Here is a 26666-nt window from a genome sequence, read left to right on the forward strand (position 1 = left end):
TTACAGAACTGCCCTGGGGGCTCAGGGTTCAGGCAAGCACCTGCGGGGTGTTTCTCTCTCCCGACACTTGCCGTGGGAGGGGACTGTTTTTCCTTGAGAAAGCAAGCGTTCACGTTGTATTTTTAGGTATTCAGGCCATACTTGAGGGAAAGGGGAAGAGAGGAGCATCGTGGGTAGCATCTTTTTGCATAAAAATTGAGGTGTGGTTCCGGAGCATCAACAACAACAACAAAAAAACAAAAAACAAAAAAAAAACAAAAAACCGACTCTAACCTAAAAGCTTTTCCAAAGCCACTTGCTTCGTGGCCCTATTTCTCAGGCTCCGTGTGCACCTGCCAGAGTGAACGCCTTGAAGGTGAACACTCGCTGGGAGGCATGAGCTCCGGTGCGTTTTTTGGTCAACAGTAGCGTCTGGGGCTGCAGGAAGGTGAGCAAGCCCGGGCTCTGCTCCCCGTTGACCTGGCCAGTTTGCATTTCCCCGAAGTCCACAGCTTCCCCTGGTTAGGTGCTCCAGCGGGACCTTAACATTTTGAAGGGTTTATATTAACGTGAGTTCGTCGTTGCCAGGAAGGCTGGGGTTTTGCCCACTGAGCTTCTCATCGTGTTTTAACACACGGCGGCCACATTTCCTCCTTTTCTTCCTGGGATAAGAGATTTCTTTGTCCTCTGTCCTCCGCCGGTGCTTAGGGGCCTGGAGAGAGAGAGCGGGAAGTGGGTACAGGAAGCCTCAGCAGTGTGGGGAGGGAAGCAGGGGCTCGGCCCTGCAGAAACCGCACGGAGGGGTGCGGCGCTGCGTCTGGGCCCAGGACATGCCGGGGCCCTCGTCCCTGAGCCGTGAGCAGCCCTCGGCAGCGGGCACCGTGGCTGGAGCCAGAGCCAGGTTTTCTCGCAGGGCCGCCCCCGGTGACCAGCCTGGAGAGGGCTTCTGTGTGTTTCCATGGTAACCCCCTTGTTTCTCTTTGTCCCAGTGGAAGGCCTGAAAGTGGTGGAAATTGAGAAATGCAAGAGTGACATCAAGAAGATGCGAGAGGAGCTGGCAGCCAGAAGCAGCAGGTAAGGCCGGGCCTGGGAAGAGCTCCCCCGGACACAGGGCCCCGGGAGGGGGCTCTGGGCTCTGTTTTGGGACCCAGCCCTGGCTGGGGGGAGCATGGCACGGAGGCAGCCTGGCCCCGGGCTAGGATGTGCTTGTCAACGACACGGCCTTCCTAGCATAAGAGGGAGTGTCCGGCAGGTAGAGGCGAGGAGGATGGCTTCATGTCACGGGGGAACAATCCTCCCGCAGATCGAAGTGTTAGGATCAACTTATCCAGCTTGAGAGAAGTTGGCATCGATGCGTAAAGAAGGGGCCCCATAAGAGGGAAAGGGCTTTGGCTTGCGGTGTCCAGAGGCCGAGCTCCTGCGTGGACGTCCCCACAGCACGGAGCAGCAGGTCACGGGAGAGATGCCACAGGGCTCTGGCCATCTCGAAGCCGAGATCACTTACTGTGCAGAACGAGGGGTGCTCCCCAGGGGAGCCGAAATCAGGGAAAAAGACTGGGGGCTTCGTTATGTGTCCCCTTCCCCACCAAAAGCAAGTGCTTGTACGAGCAGGCCCCTCCACCGGAACGGTGGTCACGGCACGCATTCGGGTTGACGGCGGAGAGGATGAGGGAGGAGCACATGCATCGAGCGCTTGCAGGGGGAGGGGCTGACACCTGCTGCTGGCCGGATTCCCACCCCACCCCCAACCACCGCTACCCACCCAGGAGGACCCACGGGACAACGTGGCCTCCTCCCTCCCAGGACGGGGCACCGCCAGGCACCACTGAAGGCCCAGCCGGGTCTCAGCGGGGTTTGCTGGGGACCAACCTAGGAAGAGCCCTGCGCACGCCCAGCAGGTGGTCTCTGAAAGCTCACCTGCCAGTGAGATCATCCCCTGACTTAAAGCGTTGAGGGCAAGCAGCTCGGGGGGTGGGGGGAGGCTGGCTGCACCTGCAGGAGGTGAGGGGGGAGCTGTGGAGCTGCCCCTGCTGGGCTCAGAGGGCAGCCTGATTAGTAGGGCCTTACAGGGACCGCACCACGTTTATGTCACACCCACTTGGCACCTGACGAGGATCTGGGAATGTCTCATCCCATTTGACTTGAGGACATCGGGGTGAAGGGGTCTGTGGAAACTCGCAGAAAACTGGGAGTGAGTGGTTCACCCCGGACATCCCCTGAGTGAGAGGCTTTTTAGGGGCTGGAGGCAGAGTCACTCGCGGGACCAGGGAAGAGCCCTGGGGTTGGCTGGAGCAGGCGGCTGGCAAGGAGGTCAGGCTGTGGTCACGGAGGCACCCCCGGGCGCCTCCCTCCTGTGGCCAGTCCCCACGCCCGAGTACGAGGAGCCAGCGAGCCAGGCCCGGCGCTTAGCCCGAGCCCATGGCCGGGGACCGCCCGTGGCCGCTGCTCTGAGGGCCTGGTGGCCCTGTGCCCGGGAGCCACCCTCTCCCCGGGGCCTGGCATGGGCAGACCGCTGGGCGGAGGATGGGCCTCCAGCCTCGCCAGCGTGACCGGCCTCCTCGGGCAGCTTCGGGGCAGGGGCTCCAACTGGAGCTTGTCTTCAGCCTGAGACAAAAGGCTCCGTGCACAGGCCTCAGTTCCCCCGTCTGCACAACGGGCCGAGGGGGTGTCTCTGGAGCGGGATGGTGCCCCCGAGGTCCCCTCCCGCCTCTGTGGGCATCACCTCCTCAGAAACGTGCTGCGCCCACAGAGCCCACGGAGCACCTGCAGGAGGCATTTCTAGAAAGCAGCCTTTGGTCCCTCCTCAGATGGCCAAGTCCTGCCGCCCGCCCAGAGCAGCGGGGGGCGGGGGTGAGTCGCAGGCCCTGCCCTGGCCGGTCCCCACCTGGCGGCATCCCAGGCTCCCTGCGGCTCCCCCGTGGAAGGGGGCGTGTGCCGTCCCTGCTGCCACCTCTCGGGCCACAGGCGGAGAGAACTCGCTTGGTCCAGGTCGTACTGGTTTCCTGCCGCCGCCCCAACAGCACCACGTTCCGGGCGCCTGAACCACCACCAACGTGCTCCGTCTCGGTTCTGATGGCCAGAGGTCAGAGGCCACGCTGTCCACAAGGCCACGCTCCCCCCGACGGCTCCAGGGAGGGTCTATCATCCCAGCCTCACTCCGAAGCTTCTGGAGGTTGTCGGCAGGCCCTGGGGCTCCCGGCCGGCCCCGGCACGACTACAGCCCCCGGCTTCACGCGGCCCGCTCCCCGTGAAGCCTCACCCCGTTGAAGGAGCCCAACGTCCGCCTGTAAAAGGACACCAGTCCTCTTGGATGCGGGCCCACGCCCCCGCAGGATGGCCACATCTGAAGTAACGACGCCCGTGATGACCCTGTTTCCAAAGGTCCCAGGGGCTAGGACTCCCCTTCTCACCTTTGGGGGGCGTAAGTCGAACAGCCCACGTGGACGCACCCGATTTTAGAGCGCACGGGGAGAGGCCCACCCGGCGAGCCGAGCGGCGACGCGTGACCCGCGGGCGCCCACCTGGCCGCGTGGGCTGAGCCGAGGCGCCCGGGCTCCGCCGAGGACTGGGGGCCCTTCCTCGCCGCCCAGAAAGTACATTTTTAGAGCTCACAATGCCATGATCCAAAGCAAAGACTTCCCGGTGCCCTAACTGCTTGCAGAGGCGATATTCTCAGCAGACGGTTTTCACAGCATCCCACGTAGGTGAGAGACGGGTAAATGTGACTCTTCAGTCAAAACCAGAGTGGGGTAAAAATTTCGAACGTTGCTGATACATTTAGGAGAAAGAAACCCGGCAGCCTGGGCTCGGGTCTAACCCACAGCCACGCCGGCCACCCCGAAGCCTGGTGCAGGAGACCGGCGGCCCTTCCGTGACCCCCACAAACAGCCCTTCGCTTCGCTTTACGCAGAAATGAACTCCGATGGCCAAGGATACGCCGCGTGCGCGCCCCAACACGGACGTGTTGTCCGGAGGGGTCCACCAGAGTCCTTTCGGCGTCCCTGGCCCACGGGGACACACGGGCACCCCTGGCAGCCCCATCGAGCCGCTGGGTGGTGCTGAGCCTCTCCGGGAGGACGCACGGAACCAGGGCGGCAGCCCCGTACCCACCCGGAAGGCCGACGAGCCTGAAGTCCTGCCCCACGTGGGCCCCCACGCGAGACCACCCCACGGGGCCTCCTGGCAGTGGGAGCAGCAGCCGAGGGGGGGGTCGCAGGCAGCCTCCCAGCGCCCCCCGAACAGGCTGCGCTCCTCTGAGACACACGCCCAGGGGTTCTCTGCCCGCCCTCCTGCTCCCCCCAGGGCCGGGCCTCGCTGGGCGCACCGGGAGCTGGCCACCGTCCCCGGCGGGGAGGGCTCGGGGTCTGTGGTCTCCACGTTCATCCCAAATGGCCTTGTCCACCGGATGAGCCACAGGGAAGGGGGGGGCTGGGAGCCCAGGAAATGAAAGCAAACATAAGCCCCAAATAGAATGAAAAGAAAAGGCGCCGTGCCAGCTGCTCTGTCGCTGGAAGATGCCGTTCCCGTGGCAACGGGGCACGGAGGGAGCTGTCAGGGCCGCCCGGCCCAGGTAGGGGGGTGGGGGTGCTGACGAGGGTCACAGGGCACCCGGCGGACGCCCCGGACCCTGCGATTCCAGCAGGTGAACCGTCTAGCTTTGTGCCCGCGTCCCCGGGCAATGCGCACGGCTCTGCACGCAGCTCTGCACGCGGCGCGGCGGGTGTGCGTGTCTGCAGGGGAGGGGCTGAGCGCAGGGAGGGGGCGAGGGCGACCGTGGGGTCTCCTCTCTCAAGCGCGCGACACTGCTCACGAACGTGCGGGGCACGACTCCTCCTTTACAGGGCGGCAGTGGGGGTCACCCGGCTGGTCCCCGTCCACGGCACGTTGGTCGCCGTTTTGCTGGACCCGCATTAAAAATCCCCCCACCCCCGCCCACGGAGCCCGATGCGGCACCTCGTTGAGGGGAGGGAGAGCGGGACCCCGAAGGCTAAGCGGGAGGCTCCTTTTCTCAGGAAGGAAACAGACTTGGTATTACTCCGAGGTTGCCAGCGGCCTGGCGCCTGCCCGGGGAAAACCTCCAGACGGGCCGGACGCCGGGGCGCCCCCCACCTGAGATCTGGACACCAAGGTGCCGGTGTGCTGCTGGGCGTGGAGCCCTCCTTTTGGAAAGAAGCACTGTGCTGCGACCTTTCTTCGCTTGCAACACTGTGAGCAACAAACGAATCAAGATCTGGACCAACATCCAGCTGCTGTGCTTTCCCGGGAGGCCACGGTCCACGCTCACCTCAACCCACCCGATGCCTTCCTTTCTCCTCGAACCTTGGTAGATTTTTCTTGGTCCATGCAGCGTGCAGCGCATCTTTCCCCCCTTTCCCCTGAAACTCCTTACTCTGCGTGACACCCATCATCATCTTACAACGATCGGCCGTCCCCTTGATACCACAATGGTTTAGAGGATGTCCCGTCCTGCAACATTTAGGCGGCTTCGGTTCGACGTGTTCTGATAACAGCAGATGACGTTGCAGCAAATGGACCGATTTGCTCGCATCTGATTCTTTTCTTGAAATAAATTCCCCGGCGTAGACGCCACAGGCTTAGAGGATATGGATTTCTCCTTGGCTCCCGAGAGGTGGGACTTGACCCGCAAAGTTGGTAACGTGTGAGGATAGGGAGCTCGTCCACTTCCGGGGAGGTAGGGTCCCATGCGCATCAGCCCCCCGCATGCCGCCAGGTCAGCAGCCCCCCACCCCCGGATGCTGGAAGGTGCGTTCCCTCCAAAGCACCCCTGGCGCCGTTGGTTCTGTCCTTATGGGGCAATTCCTCGAGACTAACAAGGGAAGGAAAACAGAGTCAGAAGTCAGGTAGCAACGTTCATCCCTCAAAGGTAGGTACCGGGGGAAACTGGAAAGGTCCTAGGAGTCCGCGGTGGGAGCCTGGATCAGCCACCCCGGGAGCACCGCCGAGGGACGTGCCTTGTACCGAAGCTGCAGGCAGGAGTGTTCGCCGTATGCTAGGTTGGGGGGGGGAGGGTAGCAAAAGAGTAAGTTTGGTACAATTCCATTCCATTTTTGTCCAAAAAAAAAAGCACAAGGCACTGTCCCTGGGTGTCCGCGCCTAGGAACGTTCTGGAAGGATACCCCACACTTAACAGAAGGTATTTCCAGGGTGTGAGATTGAAAGAAGTAGGTAACGTGGGGGCTTGCTTTCTTCTTTTTTAACTTTGCCCACTTCCTTCTTGTTTGAATTTTTTTTTTAGCAGTGTTTTACTTGCATCCTGGAAAGGTTTTTAGGAATGAGAGCCCCACCGTCACCGTCACAGGCGCAGGCAGGGTCCCTGGGGGGTGAGCAATGAGAGGTCACCGGCTTGACGACTTATTCTCCCGTAACAAATAAGAGAGGTGGCCCGTGGGGCGGGGGTTTGGTTTGGGCGTCTGGGGTGCTGCTCGGAGGAGGGGCCCCCGCGGGCACCACGTCCGACGCGGCCGAACCAGAACTAATCCCGACTGTTCCCCTTCAGGACCAGCTGTCCCTGCAAGTACAGTTTAGTGGATAACAACAGGAGGTTGACGCCTCGGCGTGATGTCCCCACGTATCCCAAGGTAAGAGCGAGTTCTGGCCAGCGGGGCGGCGGGGAGGGGGGTGCGGAGAGAGCAGGGCTGTGCGCCCCCAGCCCAGCCGACGTCCAGAATGAAAGGTGTCCATCGTCCACTGCAGTTGCTTATAGGAAACCAAACAGGGGCGCCTGGGTGAGCGTCCGACTCTCCATCTCAGCTCAGGTCTCGATCTCAGGGATTGAGCCCCGTGTGGGGCTCTGCGCTCAGCTCGGAATCTGCTTGAGACTCTCTCCCTCCGCTCCTCCTCCTGCTCTCTCGCTCGCTCTAAAATAATAATAATAATAATAAGTAAATGTAAAACCAAACAAACCAAAAGACCCCAGGGAAGATGACCTCTCATCCCGGAGCACTGTGCGGGTCTTACATGTGGGACCACAGCCCATGTCCTATGACACTTTGACCATCCCCCCATCCACACCCCCACTTTGACCGTCCCCCCATCCACACCCCAACTTTGACCGTCCCCCCATCCACACCCCCACTTAGACCGTCCCCCCATCCACACCCCCACTTTGACCGTCCCCCCATCCACACACCCGCTTTGACCATCCCCCCATCCACACCCCCATTTTGACCGTCCCCCCATCCACACCCCGACTTTGACCATCCCCCCATCCACACCCCCATTTTGACCATCCCCCCATCTACACACCCACTTTGACCGTCCCCCCCGTCCACACCCCAGCAAGCTGCACCGCGTTAGCCTGGGCCCAAGACAGAAGCGCCGAGAGCTCTGGGCCGGTGTGGGCCTTCAGGCCAGGTTACTTCTCTTCCCTTGACTTCGCTGACACTAGTGCTCCCCGCCGTCGGGGCGGGAGGTGGCTCGCAGGCCGGTGGAGCCCCGCGGAGCACAGCGCTGTGGGCGGGAGCGAGTCAGGCTCCACGAGCCCCGGGACCCCACCGGCCACTGCGGGCTGTCAGCGCCCGAGGTCAGCCCGGCGCAGAACCCGTGGCGTGGTGGCCCTGGAGTGTGAGCGCGGGTGTCCTTGACACGGGGGCCCGAGGACGTGTGGCAGCCTTGCCCCGGCGCCCCTGACCGGCCTCTGTGCTTTCAGTACCTGCTCTCTCCAGAGACCATAGACGCCCTCCGGAAGCCCACCTTTGACGTCTGGCTCTGGGAGCCCAACGAGGTGAGTGAGGAGACCCGGAGCCAGCGACACGGGGACCTGCCGGGGCCTTGCCTCCGCTCTGGCCCGGAGACAGGGCCCGGGAAGGGGGAGTCGGGGCGGAGGCACGGGCGGTCAAGGGCAGGGAGGCCGGCCCCCCACACCCCTCCACACACCCTCTGGGGCCGGCGAAAGGAGAGAGCCCGGGGGGTGCTGTCCGCAGCCAGGGGACTGGGGGCGCAGGACCCCCACCACAAGACCGTCCTTCCAGTTTCCCCTTTGGCTGAGAAAACACTAAAATGGACATTTTTGGGTTCGTTCAGTATAATCTAGTAATACCAGTTGTACCTCTCCCTTCCTGAACCCCAAGAAAGCAAAAGTCCCTCATCACGGCCCTGAGACCCACCAAATCCACGACTTCTCCAGCTTTCCAGTAGCACAGACGTGCAGCAAGGGCACCTGGCCTCCAGGAAGCTCCCCGCAGGTTGCAGCCACTGGCTGGCACGCCGGGGCCTGGGGTCTCTGAAGTCCCCGACTCTCCTGCTTCCGCTCCGGCACAGGAGAAGCCCCAGCCCCACCCCCGCCCCCCTGTGCGCTCTGTGTGACCATCCCAGGGGCGGTCCCATAGCAAACACCAGGCCAGACGACACGTGTGCCCCAAATCCTCCAGAGCCCCAGGAGCGTGCAGGACGGGAGCGTGGGTTCGGCCGGGCAGGAGGCCAGTGCGCAGCGGCCGTGACCCGGGGGGTGGGAGGCCGCGTGGCCAGGAGAAACACCGGTTAGGTCCTTGAAGACAACTATTAGGACCAGGTGTGAACGGGGGGCCCAGGCTGGGCAAGGCCCGTCCACCGGCGAGTGGACGCAGCGGCCCGGCTCAGCACGCAGGCTCCTGCTTCTGGAAGGTGGACGGACGCCTCTCGGAGAGCCGCCCTCCTGGAAATCGTTCTGGCTTCAGCGCGGCGGGAATAGGAGCAAAGCCGGAGCCCCGACGGCAAAGCACCTTCGTGGAGATGAACACCCGCTGCCAGCGATCCCGCCGGGCCTGGGCTCCTGGTGGCCCGGGAGGGCGCCGGGGACAGGTCGGGGGGGTCCCGCAGCCCCGAGGGGAGGGCCGGCTGCCCACTGCGTCAGGGCCGGGGCAAAAGAGCCAGCAGCTCCCGGCGGTGGGCTCGGCCTCTGGGTGGGCTCCCAGCGCATCTCAAGGCAGCGCATTCTGCTCGGCGGTTCCGGGGTTTCCAGAAACATCCCGGCTGCAGGCGGCCAGAAACCAGAGATGCCCAAAGACGGGAGCCCTCACCTCTGGCAAATCTGGAGACGCCATGGATCTTGACTGTGGGGCCTGAAGGCCCCGCAAAACTGCGTCTGGCCGCCTGGAATGTCAGGCCCCGGCAGGGGGCTCTCGTCTCATCCTGCGAGGGGGGCTCTCACTGCGCCCGGCACCCCCCGGCCCGGCCAGCGTCCTCCAGGTCACAGCGTGGACGAGGAAACACCTTCCCGACCCTTGTCCCCTCCGGCCGACGTGTGGCAGCAGCAGGGCCAGCACAGCCCCCCTGAGCGCAAGGCTGCGAGCCATGGGGCCCCTGCTGTCCCGTGAGCACCCACAGCGCCCCACGCAGCCGCCCAGCCGCACCCCCCAGCGTCCGGGGCTGCCAGCGCGGGAACAGAGGCACAGACACCGCCCTCCCGCCGCGCACCTGCCGTTAGCGGCACCAGATCGTCTCGCCTGCCCATCACCCCCAACTAGGACTCCCGATTTCACCAGCAGCCTCCTGGCTCACTGGGATCCCCGGAGCTGTGCGCGCGGGTGGGGGGGCAAGGGGCAAGGGGCTTCAGGCCTCGGGGCACCCGCACCCCAGCCCCACGCCAGCGCCCGGGACTCCGACCACTCCCTGACCTCCAGAGCCTGGCGCCCGCCCGTTATCCAGTCCGCAGAGCCCGCGTTGTCAGACTCTCAGCGTTGAACGATCCCTCACTCTCTTCCCTGGCTCACTCAGCTCCGCGGCTCCGAGCTGTAAATAGACCGCGCCAGTGACAATCAATCCTCTTTGGGACTGAAAACAAAATCTATTTTAACCGGAGCAATATTTCCGTAGAAGACAGCTCGGTGACGGGAAGCTCACCCGGCACGCGGCCTACCTTGCAGACCCCACGATGAACGATGAACGATGAACGCATTACAGTGGGTGTCTGGTCCCAGCGGGCCCCACGGGGTGAACGACGACGCGTGCTGGGGACACGGGCCATCGGGTCTCAGCGAGCACAGGGCGCTCACCTGTGTCGGCGACAGCACCTGCTCTCGGGCGCGTCCCGTGGCGCCGTGTCCCAGCACCTCAGCCTGGCTTCTCGTGTGTCCGTGTTCGCCGAGGCTGACGTGGTCTTTGCGGGCGCTGCCTCTCACCAATCGCTGTCCCTTCTCCATGGAACTCTCTTGACTTCTGACCTCAACTGCTCTTTCAAGCACCCCATCCCTTCTAGGGGTCCCAAGGCCCCCGGGGGGGGGGGCTAGGCTCACCCGCCAGGGAACGGCCTGGTGAAGCTGCCGGCTGGCTCTGCAGGCATCTCCCGGATGCCCCTGCCACCGACCACCCTCTGCTCCTCTGCCCGCAGATGCTGAGCTGCTTGGAGCACATGTACCACGACCTGGGCCTGGTCAGAGATTTCTCCATCAACCCCATCACGCTCAGGAGATGGCTGGTAAGTGCAGGCCCCTCACGTCCCTCTGCAGCGTTCCTGGGGAACGGACCAGCCGGGCCCTTCCTGGTGGCCCGGGCCTTCCTGCAGCCAGGGGTGACGTTCCCTCGAGCGTTCTGGGAGGACATGAGGCCTGCTTCTGTCCGTCTCCCACGGAAACACTCGGTGCCCCGAAGCGCCTGTGCGAGAAAATAGGAAGAACCGGGTCGGGGCCAGGGTTGCAGTCTGGGAGTGTGTGTGCGGGTGTGTGCACGCTTATGGGTGTGTGTGGATTTGTGTGCATGTGTGCAGGCGTGTGCGTGAGTTTGTGTGGGTGTGAGCGTGGGGGGGAGGGGACACGTGTAGGGGTATGTGCGTGTGAGGGTGTGTTTAGCGACAAATTATTTTAAGTAAAATAATGCTCAGAACCAAGGAGTAAAAGTCTACATGTTAAATATTAAAGTATGGAAAGGTGTGGTGATGACCGGGAGCCGCTCTGACGGCCCCCCGCCCACCTCAGTCCATGAGCCCAGGTGGAGGCCTGTCCCCCACCTGCCCTCGGGGCGCAGGGTGGCCAGTGGGACGTCCTCGGGCCGCCTGGGCCACCTGGCCCGCCCCTCCAGCAAGCACAGGCCCGCAGTTGGCCTCTGGCTCAGCGAGGGTCATGCACAGCACCCGCAGCGCTGGCGGCCCGGCTGGCACGGTGGGGAGGGAGGAGGGCCCGGGCGGCCTGGCGGGGAGGGCGGGCGGCAGACGTGGCAGCTGGGACCCTCTGCCCCTCGCAGCTCTGCGTCCACGACAACTACAGAAACAACCCTTTTCACAACTTCCGGCACTGCTTCTGCGTGACCCAGATGATGTACAGCATGATCTGGCTCTGCAGGCTCCAGGTGGGTCTCTGGGGGGCTCCGCCGGGACGGGGGCGGCGGGCAGTGCCTCACCCAGAGACGCAGCCCCCAGTACAGGCTCCCCCACCCTCCTGGGAAGACAGCCCACCCCGCCCTGCGGGGGGCACCCACCCTGCTGACCCCGCCCCAGAGAGTGGGCAGGTCCCTCCCACCCCCCGTACCCGCCCCGGGCCTGCTGCTGGGGGGCTTCCTCCTGCCGGCATCACTTCTCTCCCGCTCTGACCCCTCCTCACCCCCTCCTCACCCCCTCCCACCCTCTGTCTCATCCAGGAGAAATTTTCCCAAATGGACATCCTGATTCTAATGACGGCGGCCATCTGCCATGACCTGGACCATCCAGGCTACAACAACACGTACGTTCATGATTTGTCTCTCTCATTTCCCCTTCCTTTTTTTTTTTTTTTTTTTAAGATTTTATTTATTCATGAAAGACACACAGAGAGAGGCAGAGACACAGGCAGAGGGAGAAGCAGGCTCCACGCGGGGAGCCCGATGCGGGTCTCGATCCCAGGACCCCGGGGTCACGCCCTGGGCCAGGGGCAGGTGCTCAACCGCTGAGCCCCCCGGGGCGCCCCTCGCTTCCCCTTCCAAGGGCTCGCTGGTTACCAGAGGTGACCTTCAGCCTAACACGGAGACCAGTTCTGAGTTGGGGCTGTCAGCCAGGGCCTCGCCAGCCCCCAGCTCGCCCCCGTGGGACACAGCTCCCACTCTGGGCCTTGGGCCTCCCGGGGCAGAGCCTTCTGGGTTACCTTTGGGGTCCTGGCTCCAGACCCGCATCTGCGATCTGCACAGACAGAGCAGAGCCCGGTGGTGGCCAGAACCTCCCCTCAGCCTGAAGCAGGAGCGATGCCGCACAAGATGCCCCGTCCTCTGGATCCCACTCCCAGCCTGGGCCCGACAGGAGCAAGGCAGGGGGCCGGGACCAAGGGAGAGAAGGAGCGCAGACGGGCAGGGAGGGAGGGGTGCACAGCCCGCGGGGGGACAGGCCAGGCTTCCCCGGAACAGCGACCGTCTCCCGCATCTGCGGGGGCAAGGCCCAGATCCACCCCGCGTAACCAGGTCCAGGCCGTGCAGCCCTGGTTTGCGTCCCCAGTGATGCGCCTGTTCTAGCAGATGTCTTTGTGCGGCAACATCCGACGTGGCCGAGAGCTCACCGTCGTGTTTGGTGGCGGGCCTCCATCCGGACGGGAGTGGATCCCAAGGTGTGGCTGCCCACGCTCCTCTGAGGAGGCGGGTGCCACAGGCCTCTCTCCCCCCATTTCACACCGAGGGGTGGCAGCCACAGCTCTCACGGGAAACACACCTGGTGCTCCTCCCACGTGCCTGCCTTGTGCACATGCTGATGTTTGCAAGGGGACACAACGGGAGGCCTGGTCACCTTCGGGGCGCCGTCCCCGGGAGAAGCTGAGGTGTACTGGTGGTGTCTAGCCGGTGGGATTAAAGAACCTCGAGGGCATCTAGTTAAAGGGGCAGCAGAGAGTCAGGAGACTGCAGGGGGGTCAGGCTGGCCTCCCCGGCAGGCACCCGAGGCTCCGTGTGCTCTCTCTGTCGATGCCAGGTACCAGATCAACGCGCGCACGGAGCTGGCCGTCCGGTACAACGACATCTCGCCCCTGGAGAACCACCACTGCGCCGTGGCCTTCCAGATTCTCGCCCAGCCCGAGTGCAACATCTTCGCCAACGTGCAGCCGGACGGGTTCAAGCAGATCAGACAGGTGTGCAGGGGCAAGGGCCCTCTGACGGCGCAGAGGGGGGCGATGAGCACGCCGCGGGGTAGAGCCCTGCTCTCCAGGGACTGAGGCCCCCGGTCACCCCTCCGTCACCAAGGCCAGTGGCGCCCCAAGGGGAGGCGTGCCCTCGGCACAGGTCCAGGGGACCCCACGGGTCTGCACTTCTCGTCCAGCATCTCACCGGATCCCTTGAGACCCGTCCCTCCTCCAGCGCGTGTTCTGGGGGTGGGTCGTTCACCAGAGGCGCGCGGTGAGCGTATGCAGGCCCCGGGCAGACGCACCTGCCGCATCCACCTTAGCAGACCCCGGCTGTTCCCCGGCCCCACCGCCCACCTCACGTAAGGGCCGCTGGGGAGGTGGGGACAGAGCCCTCATGTCCTGAGACACACACCGCCAACTCACCGGCAGCAGGGCCGCTTCCAGGCAGGACGGCTGAGCTCTGGGTGCCACCCTCCGGGGTTTTCAGGGGAGGGGAGAGACCAGGGTGACCTCTCGGAGGAGTCGCTGGGTTGAATGGTAGCCCCCTCTGCCAAAGAAATTGTGTGTTTCCTTTCTCCTGACCCCAGAAGCTGTGGGTGTGACTTCACCCGCCGGTACTTGGGGTCTCTGGGTGAGATCAGCTTGGATTGTCCAGGTGGGCCCTAAACCCAACGACAAGTGTCCTTAGAAGACACAGAAGGGGAGACAGATACACGGAGGAGAAAGCCGTGTAAAGGGGAGGCAGAGGCGGGAGCGACGGGGACAGGAGTCCAGGAGCGCCTGGGGTGGCCGGGAGCCCGAGCAGCCGGGAAGGACGCGTCCCCGGAGCCTTGGGAGGGAGTGCGGCCCTGCCCATACCTTCCCTCCAGGCCCCTAGAGGCGTCCTGACCGTGAGAGGGTGGCTTTCTGGGCTTCCCCGTCACCCCGCGTGTGGCACTTGTCCGGCAGCCTGGGGACCCGTGTGCGTGCGTGCAGGGGAGCCACACTCCGCCGCGCCACGGACAACCCCGTGTCCTCGCTGCCTGCCTCGGGCGCACCTGGTAAGCACGCGGGATTCCGGGGCCTCCGTCCTGGAGGTCTGATAAGCTTCACTTTATCAGAGGACAACAGCCTCATAAACCGTGTCACCCATCACCTGCCGTGCTTCCAGGAAGCTCAGAGCCCAGGGCAGGCTGAAGGTCGGTCGCCACCGAGTCATGAATCCTGGCACAACCACGTCCTCCCGTCTGTGGGCTTTCCCGCCGCTCTTCCACGCTGCGGAGCCGCCTGGCCGGGGCGCCCCGTGCTGTCAGGAGGAGGTGGGACAGGGCGCGAGTCACGAAGAGCCCCCGGCGGCCGCCCTGGGAGAGGTTCCTGGGGGGGGGGGGTCCACCTAGAGGAGCAGAGCAGCAGGGTCCCCTTGGTGCGTGACCCGTCCCCGCCTGCCACGGAGACACACGAGGCTTGTCCTGCCTCGAACACTTGCTGAGGCTAAAATGAGACTTTCTGAGCATAAAACCAGTTGTCCCAATTTTTTTTTAAGATTTTATTTATTTATTTTAGCGATAGAGAGGAACCATGAGCAGGGGGAGGAGCAGAGGGAGAGGGAGAAGCAGACTCTGCACCAAGCACGGAGCCTGACGCGGGACTCGATCCCAGGACCCCGAGACCGTGGCCTGAGCCCAAGGCGGACGCTTCACCGACGGGGGCCCCCAGGCGTCCTTGCTGCCCCACTTTTTAATGATATTTCGTCACCAAGGATCACTCCTCACACGGGAGGATCCTTCACCAATAACACAATTAAACCTTTACGGAGAAACCGCATAATTCGAAATGCCAGTGACGCTCCCCTCCCCCGAAACACGTGGGACGTGGGACGTGCTGTGAATCGACTGACTTCAGTCCTGTACCCGAGGCTGTCGTGCTGTTTTCTTGGAAAGGACCACACTCTGCAGCAGAGCTGTGTTCTCATAAATGCGTTCGGGGTGGATGGACGGATGCTCACGGTTTCGAATTATGTTGCTTCTCCTGACCCGATGTTTGGTGAACGAGGTAATAATGTGTATTTTAAAAACCACTGCATCCTCAGGGCGCCTGGGGGGCTCCATCAGTTGAGTGTCCGACTCTCGATCTCAGCTCAGGCCATGATCCCAGAGTCGTGAGTTCAGGGTCCTGAGTCCAAGCCCCGCGTTGGGCTCCACGCTGAGTCTACTTGGAAAAAAAAAAAAAGAATTTTTTTTTTAAATCACGGCCTTCTCATTTACAAACGTGTTAGTAGGACAGTGCTGTCCAGTGTAACCTGACTTTGGTTGCTCCCAAGCATTATACGCACAGAGTCACGTACAGATAACGGGGGTGGGGGGGGAAGGGGGACAGTCTCCTGGAAAATCGGTGATTGACCTCCAACAACGTGACGTGAAAGATCAGCCATATCCCTGGATTGCTGGATTCAGGGGGAAGCATCTGTCCGTGGCCGAAGCCAGCCGTCACCAGGAAGCGCGGTGCTGCGCCTGTCGTCAGCACGCGAGTGGGCCTGACAGGGCCTGGCAGGGCGGCCTCCTCCTGGACTCGGCATTCGAGGCTTGCTCCCAGCGCATGCGTGGGCTTGAAAGTCCAGCCTCCACTCGCCAGCGGCGGCCTGGGAGGCTCCCGGCCTCCTCCTTGGTCCTGAAGATGAGGCCAGGGATCCTCAGACACACGCAGAGCTGGCGCCAGGAGCGAGCGGAGTCCGCCGTGCGCGGTGGGGGCGCTGGGCACACAGCTGGCACTCGCTGCGTAATGCGGGGGCTGTGCCCGGGGTCAACGCTTTGCTTTCACCTTTCAGGGGATGATCACATTGATCTTAGCCACCGACATGGCAAGACACGCAGAAATTATGGATTCTTTCAAAGAAACGATGGAGAATTTTGACTACAGCAATGAGGAGCACGTGACCCTTGTAAGTAGCTTGTTCCTCGTCGTTTGGGGGCTGGTGCTTGGGCCCCCACCCCCAGCCCCACGCTCAGCCCAGACTGGAAGCCGCTGGATCGACCCGAACCCTCAGCCTGGCCAGGGAGCGAGGCCTGGTTCAGGCGGGTGCAGTCACAGCACCTACCTGGAGAGCCCCCAGCGGGCGCATCTCCCATCCCCCCGTTGGAGGCGGCCCCTCTCACTCCTCGCTTGACCTGGAGGTGGGGAGTGGGTGAGGCAGCCCATCTTGCTCTGGTTTCCTGAGAACAAAGCTGGCCCTCCCGGGGAGGCACTGCCCCAGAAAACACTCTGAACACCAGCTCCGGGGCGGGCACGTCAGGGGGCCGCAGGGCCGCTCCCGGGCTCGCCCCTCTAGGAGCAGGGGGGACACAGAACCCCACCAGCGAGGAGAGCCCGCCCCACCCGGGGCTGCACCAGGCCTGCCCTTTAAAGAGGAAGATGCAAGGGAACGTCCTCCCGGGTCTGTGGCCAAAGGGGTGACGCTGAGCCTGGTCTGGGTGTTAGGCCTGCTTTCTGGCATTTCTCTCTCTCTCTCTCTCTCTCTCTCTTTAATTTATGAGAGGCACAGAGAGAGAGGCAGAGACACAGGCAGTGCCCAATTCGAGACTCGATCCCAGGACCCCGGGATCACGCCCTGAGCCAAAGGCAGACGCTCAATCGCTGAGCCACCCAGGGGCCCCTCTCTCTTTTTTTTTTTTTTAAGATTTTATTTATTTATTCATAGAGATGCAGACAGAGAGAAAGAGAGAGAGGCAGAGACACAGGCAGAGGGAGAAGCAGGCTCCCTGCAGGGAACCCGATGTGGGACTCGATCCCAGGACTTAGGACCACACCCTGGGCCAAAGGCAGATGCTCAACCACTGAGCCACCCAGGTGTCCCCCTTCTCTCTCTCTTTAAAACTGCTGGTCACCTTCCCTCCCTAGAAGCTGATTAACAAGGACAGCCCTCTGAGATCCGGTTGACCTTGTGACCATCCCGTCCCCCATAGCTAACACGCTATGCAGGGAAGGACCTGGCGTTTTCCCTAAGTGATCATCAGGAGAAAACATCCCCGCGAGCCAGGCCTCCCGAGCCCTCCCTTCATGGGCCAGGACACGGGGAGATGGGGTCATGTTGGAGGGACGGGCCTGGCTCCTGAAAAGCCAGCGGGGTGTGGGACGCGCCGCTGCCCCCCCCACGGCAGGACGAGGAGGACGGACAAGTGGACTGTGCCCCCTCAGAGCGTCCGTGTTCCCTCTGACACATAAGGAGAGGCCCTTGGGGGCAGGAGGCCTGGGCTGCCGGGACTCGAGCGGTCAGGAAGATGAGCCACACAGAGTGACCATCACACCGTTACCCCCTCCTTCCAACTGTCCAAGCAAGTGGGAAAAAGAGTCGCCGGGTCCCCAGGGTTCCGTCCACCCCCAACACAGGGCGAGGGTCAGTGGCCTGCAGCACAGACCAGAGGATCGTGCCTCGGCCAGAGGCTCCCACGTCTCTGTGGACACGGGCTGGAGGAGGTAGAGGGGAAAGCCCGCACACATGAAGGTTCTGGGTCAAGATGGATTCTAGGGCCTCCGCCGAGGCCCCCAGCAGGAGCCCTGGATGCTGTGCCCCGCGTGGCCAGGGCCTGAGATCCCAGCACAACTCCCCGCAGCACGGCCCTGCCCAAGCTGCGCCCCAGGCCGTGTCGGGACAGCCTCCCCCAGAGGCCTGCCGGGCGGACCCACTGCTGACCTGTGTTCTGGAGCCAAGTCCCAAAGCAGACAAAGGAGGCCTGGATGGCCTCCCGGGCACTGATAAGGAAGGGTGGTGACCAGGGACAGGGACAGTGCAGCCGAGGCACCCCGAGGTCCAGCTGGGGCTGTGCCAGATGCTGGGCTGAAAGCAGATGTGCCAAGTCACGCCGCCCACCCCCGTCCTGGAAGACCCGGTGCAAACAGCCCAGGCCCCTTCAGGGCCCACGGCCCGCGTTGGGGTGCCCAGATGGACTCTCGTGGGGTCACCTCCAGACCCTGAGCGGTGGCCCACACATTGACCCAGGATGCCAGTGGCTCCCAGGGACAGTGGTGTGCTGGAGGGAGGCCAGGCCACACGGGGCCGACCTTCCAGCTGGTCCTGAAAGCACGCACCTTCAGCCCAGGTGGGAACGCTCCGGCTGGGGGGTCGGCCCACTTCGGGCCCACAGCCCAGCAGGCTCGGAGGCTAGTCTCCTGGGGCCGTCGCCTGGAGCTGAGGTGGCCAGGAAGGCTGGACGGAGGGGCCAGAGCAGAAGGAGGCGAGGCGTCTGCAGGTGGTGGCTTGAGCAGAAGGTGCCCAGGCCCCGGGGGCAGAGAGCCTTGGTTCACAGGCGAGTCGCGGGTCCCGGGCACAGGGCAGGAGCCCACACCGCCTTCCACCTCCGTGTGGTCCGCCTGACTCCAGGCTGGAGGGGCAGGCGGGATTGGGTCTCTCCCATCACCCCCCCTTTTTTTTTTTAAAGATGTTATGTATTCATTCATGAGAGACACAGAGAGAGGCAGAGACACAGGCAGAGGGAGAAGCAGGCTCCACGCAGGGAGCCTGACGTGGGACTCGATCCTGGGACCCCAGGATCACAACCTGGGCCGAAAGCAGGCTCTAAACCGCTGAGCCACCCAGGCGTCCCTCTCCCATCACCCTGTTAACCTCCACGTGCTAACGGTGACTTCTTTCTGTATTTGGCTGTGTGTCCTCAACAGGATACTTTTAAACTTTACAATTTAAGTTTTATGAAACTCATCTGTGTCAAACGGACTCTCCTATACTGAAGCCCCCCAAACATATTCGGGCCGCTCGGGGGTGCGGTGGTGGCCCCGTGCTCGGGGTGGAGCTGGGGGTCAGATGCAGACTGCCAGCGGCACCGCCCTCCGTCCCCCGGGACGGCAAGCGCACACCCAGACGCGGCAGCGGGACGCGCCCTGTGCCCCAGGCCTGATCCCAAATCTCTCTTCCAGCTGAAGATGATTTTGATAAAATGCTGTGACATCTCCAATGAGGTCCGTCCAATGGAAGTCGCGGAGCCTTGGGTGGACTGCCTGTTAGAAGAGTATTTCATGCAGGTAAGAGTGTCCCAAAGCCACCAGCCCCTGCTGCTCGCCTCAGCCCCTTTACGGGCTCCGTGTTGGAAAGGTGATGGGTGTGCCCAGGGTGCTGGTGGCCTGGGTCACTGGCCTCCGGCCTCCGGAAAGCCCTCGCAGCAGGTGCACATCCACGATGAGCGGGTACAAGGTGCCGTAGGAGAGCCAGTGACAGCCTGGGAAAGCCAACGTTGAAAACTGCTGCCTCGACCATTAGTTGAGCAGCTGGGGGGGTGGACGCGTCGGGCAAAGGGCCTGAAAGAGAAGTGACAGAGGCAGGAGGGGTCCCCGGGGGCGGGGGAGACCAAGCAGGTTGGCCGGCACGTCCAGCCCCCGGTGGGGGGGGCCCTAGACGGAAACCGGCTGGCCTGTGTGCAAAAATGCTGGGCCAGCCAGCAAGGGACTCACGACAGCAGCGTGGGGGACCCCGGGCAGGCCGCCTGCCCCTGTGCCCCGGCTTCACGGTTCGGCCGCGCACACCCACTGCACGCTCCAGTGGCCACGTGACATGTCCCTATGTCCGAGCAGCCTGGTTGGCACATGAACGCGCCTTCTGCCCTCAGACCCTCAGGGGTCCCCAGGGGTATTTCTGACGTTGTGGCCCCCTGCATCCCCGCAGAGCGACCGCGAGAAGTCGGAGGGCCTCCCTGTGGCCCCCTTCATGGACCGGGACAAAGTGACCAAAGCCACGGCCCAAATTGGGTTCATCAAGTTTGTCCTGATCCCGATGTTCGAAACGGTGACCAAGGTGAGTGGCCGTCACCACGAGCCAGAAGACACGACATTGAGCACACCCGTGTGCACACGCACGCCAGCATGCGGTGGCCGCCTGCCAGGCCCCATAAGGTGCCCCTGCACTCGCCCTCTCGCCTCCGGGCCCCCAGGAGCCACCCCAGGCCCTCCAGAAGCACCTCCTAACCTGCCCCTCTCTACCCGGCGCACGGCCACCCCGGGCTGACTCTGCCTGTCTCCTGAACCTTCCATGGCTCCCGTGCCCCCCTCATTGCACCCAGTCCCCCGCCCTCCCCGGCGCTCCTGTCCTGCAGGATGGCCCACAGCCCCTGGTCCTCACCTCTCTTCACGCCCCCGCCTCGGAGTGCGCCCGTTCAGCTGGCCTTGGCCCCGTGCCACCCGCCAGCCTTCCGGAACCCCCTCAGCACGTCCTTCCGTAAACCCCACTGACCGCAGCTCCTCTGGGGACTTGCCTTCCTGTACATTCCTGCCACAGACCTCCGGGCCTTTATCACGGCCAGCGGGGGCAGGGGCGCAGCGGGCCCGGGATGTGACAGGGGAAGCACGGAGGGCGTCACCGGGCGAGGGCTGCGTGCGCAGCGTTCCGGGGGCAGGGGTGGCAGGATGGCGTGAGCGGAGGCGGGTGGGGAACCGTCTGGTTCCTCCGGCCACAGGGGCTGTCAGGAAACTAGAGGCGAGGCTGGCATTTGAACGATGGACATTCGGGGACAGGCAGGTGGGGGACAGGTGCGTGTGCAGTGAGAGGACCCGGAGGCGGGTGGGTGGGTGGCGGGTGTGAGGGTGTCCAGGAGCCGCTGACCAGCCAGCCTCAGACCCGGGGTGTCCGTGGACCCCGCCGCGGGTGGCGGCCCAGGGGCTGCGAGAACACTTGCCACGTGCTCCGCGGACGCCTGGGTCTGCTGCTCCCAGAACGATGGGCCGCCTGAGTGAGCCCGCTGTCTCCCCAGCTCTTCCCCGTGGTGGAGGAGATCATGCTGCAGCCCCTTTGGGAATCCAGGGATCGTTACGAGGAGCTGAAGCAAATCGATGATGCCATGAAAGAGGTAACGCGTGCCGCGTGGGAAACGTGCTCTTCCCCACCGTGAGGCTCCGCACTCCAGGCACGGCAGCGGGCACCCCTGCAGCAGGGCCCTCTGGACCAGAGCTCACTTGCATCGCCCCGAAATCCCAAGAAACCAAACTGCCCTGGGGAGGGTGACGCCGTCCCCCGTAGTTGTGGTGTGGTCGGGTGTGCCAGGGTCTCTCTGCAGCTCGGACCCCCCCAGAGCAGCGCCCTGGCCCCACGGGGGTCCCTGTCCTCCTCCCGGGTCAGCTCCAGGCCCAGCCGCACCCCTGAGCCCTCGCGCATGGCAGCTCGGCCCCTCGGGGTCCGGGAGACCGGGCCTGGCTCCAGGTGGCAGTTGGGTCTGGTAGCGTTTCCAGGGAAGGCCCAGCTCACGCTCAGAGCGGCGTAGAGGCTTTGTGCAAAGCCCGTGAGCCGCTCTGGCCTCGCCAGGGCCTCTGTGCGTGCTCATGTCCCTTCGGGATCCTTGCCTCCCAGACCCACGCAGGCCACCCCCGCCTGGTGGCCAGCGGCCCCGGGTGAGCCTCTCTCGGCCACCGCTGCCCTCTGGCAGGGGCCCTGGTGGAGCTAGAGCAGCGTCCCTGCCGCCCACACCTGGTCCTTGTCGGGAGCCACACACCCGCCCCAGGCCGTCCGTTCTCCACTGCTCACTGGAGTCAGGGCTCCCCGGTGATGGGCCCCCCACCCCCGCCTTGCCAGTGGGAACCCCACGCCCTGCTGAGCGCCGAGTGATTTCCCAGGCGCCCCGTGTTCCTACGTCCCCCCAAACTGCTCTGTGTGCAACACAGGCTCGTCGTCAGTGCTCAGGAACCGCCTGCTGGTTGGTGGGATCCCTCTCCCGGGGCACGGAGAGGTCCTGAGACCCCAAAGCCTACAAGCAAATGGTACAGGGAGCGATGTCCGAGCAGGTGTCCTGTGGGGCCCCCGGCAGGATTGCTAAAGCGCCCTGGTGCTCCTGGGCTACCCGAGAGCCACCACTAGAAAGGCCCCAGGCCCGGCCACCCCGTGGGGGCCCCCCCCCCAGGATGCTTTCCTCGCCCCCAGGAAGGCCAGACCCGCCAAAGAGAAAGGGCCGCGGGCTCCGTGCTCAGCCCGGCCGGCCCACTGGGCTCTGCAGCCAGGGTGAGCTGGTTGTCCCGGAGCAGGGAAGGGGGCTCACGCGCAGCCACGTGGTTCGGCACAGGGCGCGTGGGCAGCTGTCAGCCAACAGCGGCGCTCTAGCAGGCACTCACGGGCTCCGGGCACCTGATTGTCGCCTTCTGTATACCCTGTCCCCGTTACAGAAGACTGAGAGCCTGACGTCCTCCGGGGAAACCGACACGTCGAGAGAGGGAAGCAGAGATGCGACCAAAAGCGAAGATAATGCCATTCTGAATTGACGTCGACTCGTATGGTAATTCAGACGAAAACCGGGGCGACGGGGAAGATCTGTGGGGGCGGCGGGGAGGGTCGGAGGAGGGGAGGGCAGAGAATCCAAATGACGGCCAGGTTTTAAGTGAGACTTTTATTCCTTGCCGGTGAGTCACACAGGCTCGGAGGGAAGGGGGACGCGCTTTGGGTGACGGCACGAGATGGATAGTGAGCACGAGGGCGGCCTACAAGGACACGTAGCTTGTAAAAACCTACTTCTGGGAAATGCCGAATCGGTTACGCTGCCGTGAGCATTTCCCGTGCACCTGACACGAGCGGGTCATGTGGTCCGTGTCAAAGGCGAACCAGCCCCTCTGAGCCAAAGCACCACCGGGGAGATTCTCTTAGGAAGCGCGCCAGGCGCAGGGGGTGGGAAGCTGGGCCTGCTTTTGTGCAGAGGGAGCAACGCGCTAGCTGAGGACGCGCTGAGTGAGCCGCACGAGGGTCTCAACCTCTCTGGGCCTCAGAGCCCCAGTCGCTCAACTAGTGGGACTACTACCGTTAATATGACTGCTTTTGTCCCGTTAAGTGAGCGGAACGCTGGGAACCCCAAGAGCTTGTAAACACCAGCCTTTTGTTTTTCAGTTATGGCATATTTTTTTGACAGCTCGGAAGAATGGATCTAAATTGTTGTATTTGGCCCCAGTGTGATCCACGGTGTGTGTGGTTTTCCAGCACAGTCTGCGTGTCATCCTGTGACGTCCTGAACGCGCCTGCACGTTTTCAATCCCGACAGAAGCAAACCAGTGGTCTCTTTCCTTTTCCAAGCAGACGGAGCCCGAAGCAGGCAGGACAGTCACGGGCCGCGGTCCTGGACCAGGCGGGCCTGAGCCTCGGGGGAGCCATCCACGCAGGGAGGTTGACTCCGCGCCCGACTCCACAAAACCGCGTTTTCTAAGAACTGTTTTGTTCACTGATACAAAAAAAAAAAAAAGGAATTCATGATGCTGTACAGAATTTTTATTTTTAAACTGTCTTTTAAATAATATATTCTTATACAGAAACGGGTACTGTACTTCTTCTTTGGTAGTGATGTGTATCCTGGGGCTGCTCCTGAGGGTCCCCAGAGCCCCCCGGAGCTCTCGCGGGGAGACGAGGAACTGTGCTTTGCTCGCAGATGTATCGAGAACGGTTGCCCGGTGTGATGTGATGCCCCATCCCGTGTAAATTCAGAATTAAATCTCAGGCGGTGCCCGGAGCACAAGGACGTGCCCGTGTCCTGTTTGTGAGCAGCGAGGGGAGGTGGTGGCGGTGTGCCGGGAGGTGTGGGGCCGGAGGCGGCTCGCTCAGACGCAGGTGTGAACGCAGCACCAGGCTGGCCCCCGTTTGCAGGGAGGTGGGCATTGGCCACCTCAGACAGCAGGCAGACTGTGCTCGGCACATTGGAGGGCGTCTGTCCCAGGGGAGGACAGCTGGCCTTTCTTCCTGCCCTTGTTTTAGGGACAAGGCCCTGTGCCCATAAAGGGAGAGTCAACCCCGGCTGGCGGACATCAAGCTCTGAATGGCAGCACACACCCCAGCCCCCCAGCACCCCGCATGCGTCCAGACCCCAGATCCGGGCAGCACACACCCCAGCCCCCCAGCGCCCCGTGTGCATCCAGACCCCTCCATGCTCCCCAGGGCCGCGCACACTTCCTCTGCCGCCTCTGGGGACGAAAGAGGCTCCGCTCTGAGGAAGCCTGCTGACAAAGGCCGCCGCAAAATCTGCGCTCCGCCGGCCCTTCATCTGGTGCTGATTAGTGTCCTTCCAGCATTCAGTCCGTCTCGGCGAATTCCAGAATTTCCATCCTTGAATAGTTTCCATCCTTGAATAATTCATTTCGTGCTGTGACATTTTCCATCACTTTTTGAATCCATTTCAGTATGAACGTGGGCCTTGGGTTCTACATCCCTCCGTGGTCTTGTTTTTCATTTCAATCCGGCTGAAGCCAGTACGGTGGCAGCTTCAGCTACAGTAACCCCAAACTCAGTCGGGGTCTGGAGGGCGATGTGCTTCAGTCCACACACCGGTCCGCACACCAGCCCACACGCCGGCCCGCACACTCGCCTGCACACCGGCCCACACACCAGCCTGCACAACGCCTGCATAGCAGCCCGCACGCCAGCCCGCACACCGGCCCACACACCTGGCAGGAAAGTTCTGTGACCTGCTCCCCCAGTGGAAGAGCTCTGACCAGCACCTCCCACCTGCTAACTTGGTCCGAATGCCACCCCGTCACACTCCGCCCTGTCAGACTTCACACCGGGCTTACTGAATTCACTGCTGCTGCACCCACACACACATATCCACACAACCACACCTCTGTGCACATATACCACAATGACGGGTACACACGTGTACACACACGCACGTATACACACTCTAACACCCTTCACATTACTGGGTTGAGGTTACATCAAGTCCTGGAACAAGGAAACCAACATCCAGGAGGGGGCTGTGAGGAGAGAACCTCTGTGACAGCCCCCGTGTCATGCGGCAGCCTGGTTTCCATCAGCGGAAACCTTACCAACGGGCGCAAGAGCATCAGATCCCCGAAAAATGCCTCCTCCAACCTTCTGCCCCCAGAATGTTTATGTATTGGGGTAACTTGCACCCTGTTAGCTGAGCCCAAGGGGGTGACGAGGCCCTGGCCTGAGTCCCCTTCCACCTGGGCACATCTCTTCCCTTATAGACCAGCCTCTGTAGCCGTGGACGGGCCCCCCCCCCCCCAGAGCCTGGATCACCCCTGCCCCAGGAGAGGCCACCCAGGTGGGCACAGGGCAGTGACCACATCAGCACTGGAAGCTGGGGGGAAACGTGGCCACCGCACAACCGTCAGTGCTAAGTCAGCATGAAGGGTAGGACGCTTAGGGCCGCCTGCCCATCCAGGGACACACACAATGCGCTGCACGTCCCAGAACACGACGGAGCTGGCCGCTGCTTCCTGCGCACCGGCCACGCCTCCGTCACCTGCTGTTCACACGAGGGGGATGAGAGCATGCTTTACAGACTCCGCACATCTCGGTCCTAAATGCCGTGCGCCCGCTGGGCACGGGAGCAAGGCCACCCTGGGAATGCAGCGCCCAGTCCCCGCTCCTCCCCTTGCCGGGCAGCAGGCCAGCGCAGCCTCCGTGGCTCCATCCTGACCTCCGGGTCGGGAGACACAAAGGAGAGATGTCCAGACTCCCACCTGGGAGGTGACCCCAGGCCCAGCGCCCTACGCCGTCCTGGCTCAGACCACGGGCACCGTCTGCGGCTTCCTCCATTCATACTGTCCAAAGCCAACGCGACAGCCTCCGCTGGCTGTGGCCTTCAACCAAGTCACATGGGAAAATCCACTCTGCATGAACAGTAAACACACACAATACTTCATCCCAGACAGCCACTGGCTTCCAGTTGCTCCGCTGGGCCGGGGCCACAGAGCGGCTCCGCCGCGTCCCCCTGCCGCAAGAAATGCCCTGCTGTGTTGTCACCCCAAGGGCAGCTGCGGCCCCCGCCCCGGGAAGGGCAGAAGAGGGACGCGGCCGGGCAGGTGCGCGGCACGGGAGGCCTTGCTCCGGCCTTCTGCTCCTCCGATACCGCCACAGGAGAGTGTTTAACATTTAAGTCAAAAGAATTGAACCATAGTCTCTGGAAGGGGAGGATAAAATGGTCACTCTGGATTTGGGGGGGAGCTGTTCTCCTTCAGTGGCCAAGAGGAGCTGGGTGAGGGTGCTAGGGACTCACAGTGAATTCCCACAGCGTCCCCTGTGTCCTTGGCGAGTTTTCCCGGCCTCACTACCAGCCTGGGGTCCTGTGGGGCGATGAACGCAGTGAGCCCGGAGACCTGGCGAGGCTGCATCCGTGGCGGGGTGCAGGGTGACCGAGGCCCCGCAGCCAGGATGAGCGGTGGGCTTGTGGACTCGGGGTGTGCGGACGGGGCCACCAGGTGGAGCGGCAAGATGGGGACGAGGTGGGGCCTGGGCTAGGGTGAGGCTGTGCAGAATGACCACACGGAGAGGCCAGAGGCCAGTGAGGGCAACACCCCGGGTCATCCAGGAGGAGAGGGAGTGGGGTCTGAGGGGCCACTGAGGCCGTACGTCCAGCTGGACTTAGGGGTCAGGTGTGAGGACAAGAGGAGGGGAGGTCCACCTGTGGTCACCACCGAATGGGCTTGACCCGTGGTGCCTGGGCCCTGCTGTGCTCTGGCCGTCCCGGCTCGATGCCACGTCACGGCTCCCAGTGAAGCCCCAACAGCCCAAAGGCTGGTTTGGAGTGATTTGAACCGTTTATAAAGACACACACCCTGGTGCCCCCCGGGTGGCTCAGTGGTTGGGCGTCTGTCTGCCTTCAGCTCAGGGCGTGACCCCAGGGTCCTGGATCGAGTCCCGCGTCGGGCTCCCCGCAGGGAGCCTGCTTCTCCCTCTGCCTATGGCTCTGCCTCTCTCTGTGCGTCTCTCATGAATAA

The 26666-nt window shown here is 63.1% G+C and overlaps 1 protein-coding gene across 5 annotated transcripts in view; it reads left to right on the top strand.

The window, feature by feature from the left end:
* The window catches only part of PDE9A (phosphodiesterase 9A), an 86958-nt gene extending 63515 nt beyond the window's left edge, over positions 1–23443 (top strand). For 2 of the 5 annotated variants that reach the window (XM_038581572.1, XM_038581573.1), the window contains 13 exons: positions 969–1053; positions 6497–6578; positions 7649–7723; positions 10307–10393; positions 11155–11259; positions 11548–11630; positions 12836–12992; positions 15790–15903; positions 18891–18995; positions 19633–19761; positions 20714–20809; positions 22113–22222; positions 22847–23443. In XM_038581572.1, coding sequence (XP_038437500.1) covers positions 969–1053; positions 6497–6578; positions 7649–7723; positions 10307–10393; positions 11155–11259; positions 11548–11630; positions 12836–12992; positions 15790–15903; positions 18891–18995; positions 19633–19761; positions 20714–20809; positions 22113–22208 — 1214 coding nt within the window. In that variant the 3' untranslated portion in view covers positions 22209–22222; positions 22847–23443. The remainder of the gene's footprint in view (positions 1–968; positions 1054–6496; positions 6579–7648; positions 7724–10306; positions 10394–11154; positions 11260–11547; positions 11631–12835; positions 12993–15789; positions 15904–18890; positions 18996–19632; positions 19762–20713; positions 20810–22112; positions 22223–22846) is intronic. The other 3 variants (XM_038581570.1, XM_038581571.1, XM_038581569.1) reach the window with 3 other exon arrangements.
* The last annotated feature ends 3223 nt before the right edge of the window (positions 23444–26666 follow it).

Source organism: Canis lupus, chromosome 31 (assembly GCF_011100685.1).
Source record: "Canis lupus familiaris isolate Mischka breed German Shepherd chromosome 31, alternate assembly UU_Cfam_GSD_1.0, whole genome shotgun sequence".
In the NCBI taxonomy this organism is placed as follows: Eukaryota; Metazoa; Chordata; class Mammalia; order Carnivora; family Canidae; genus Canis; species Canis lupus.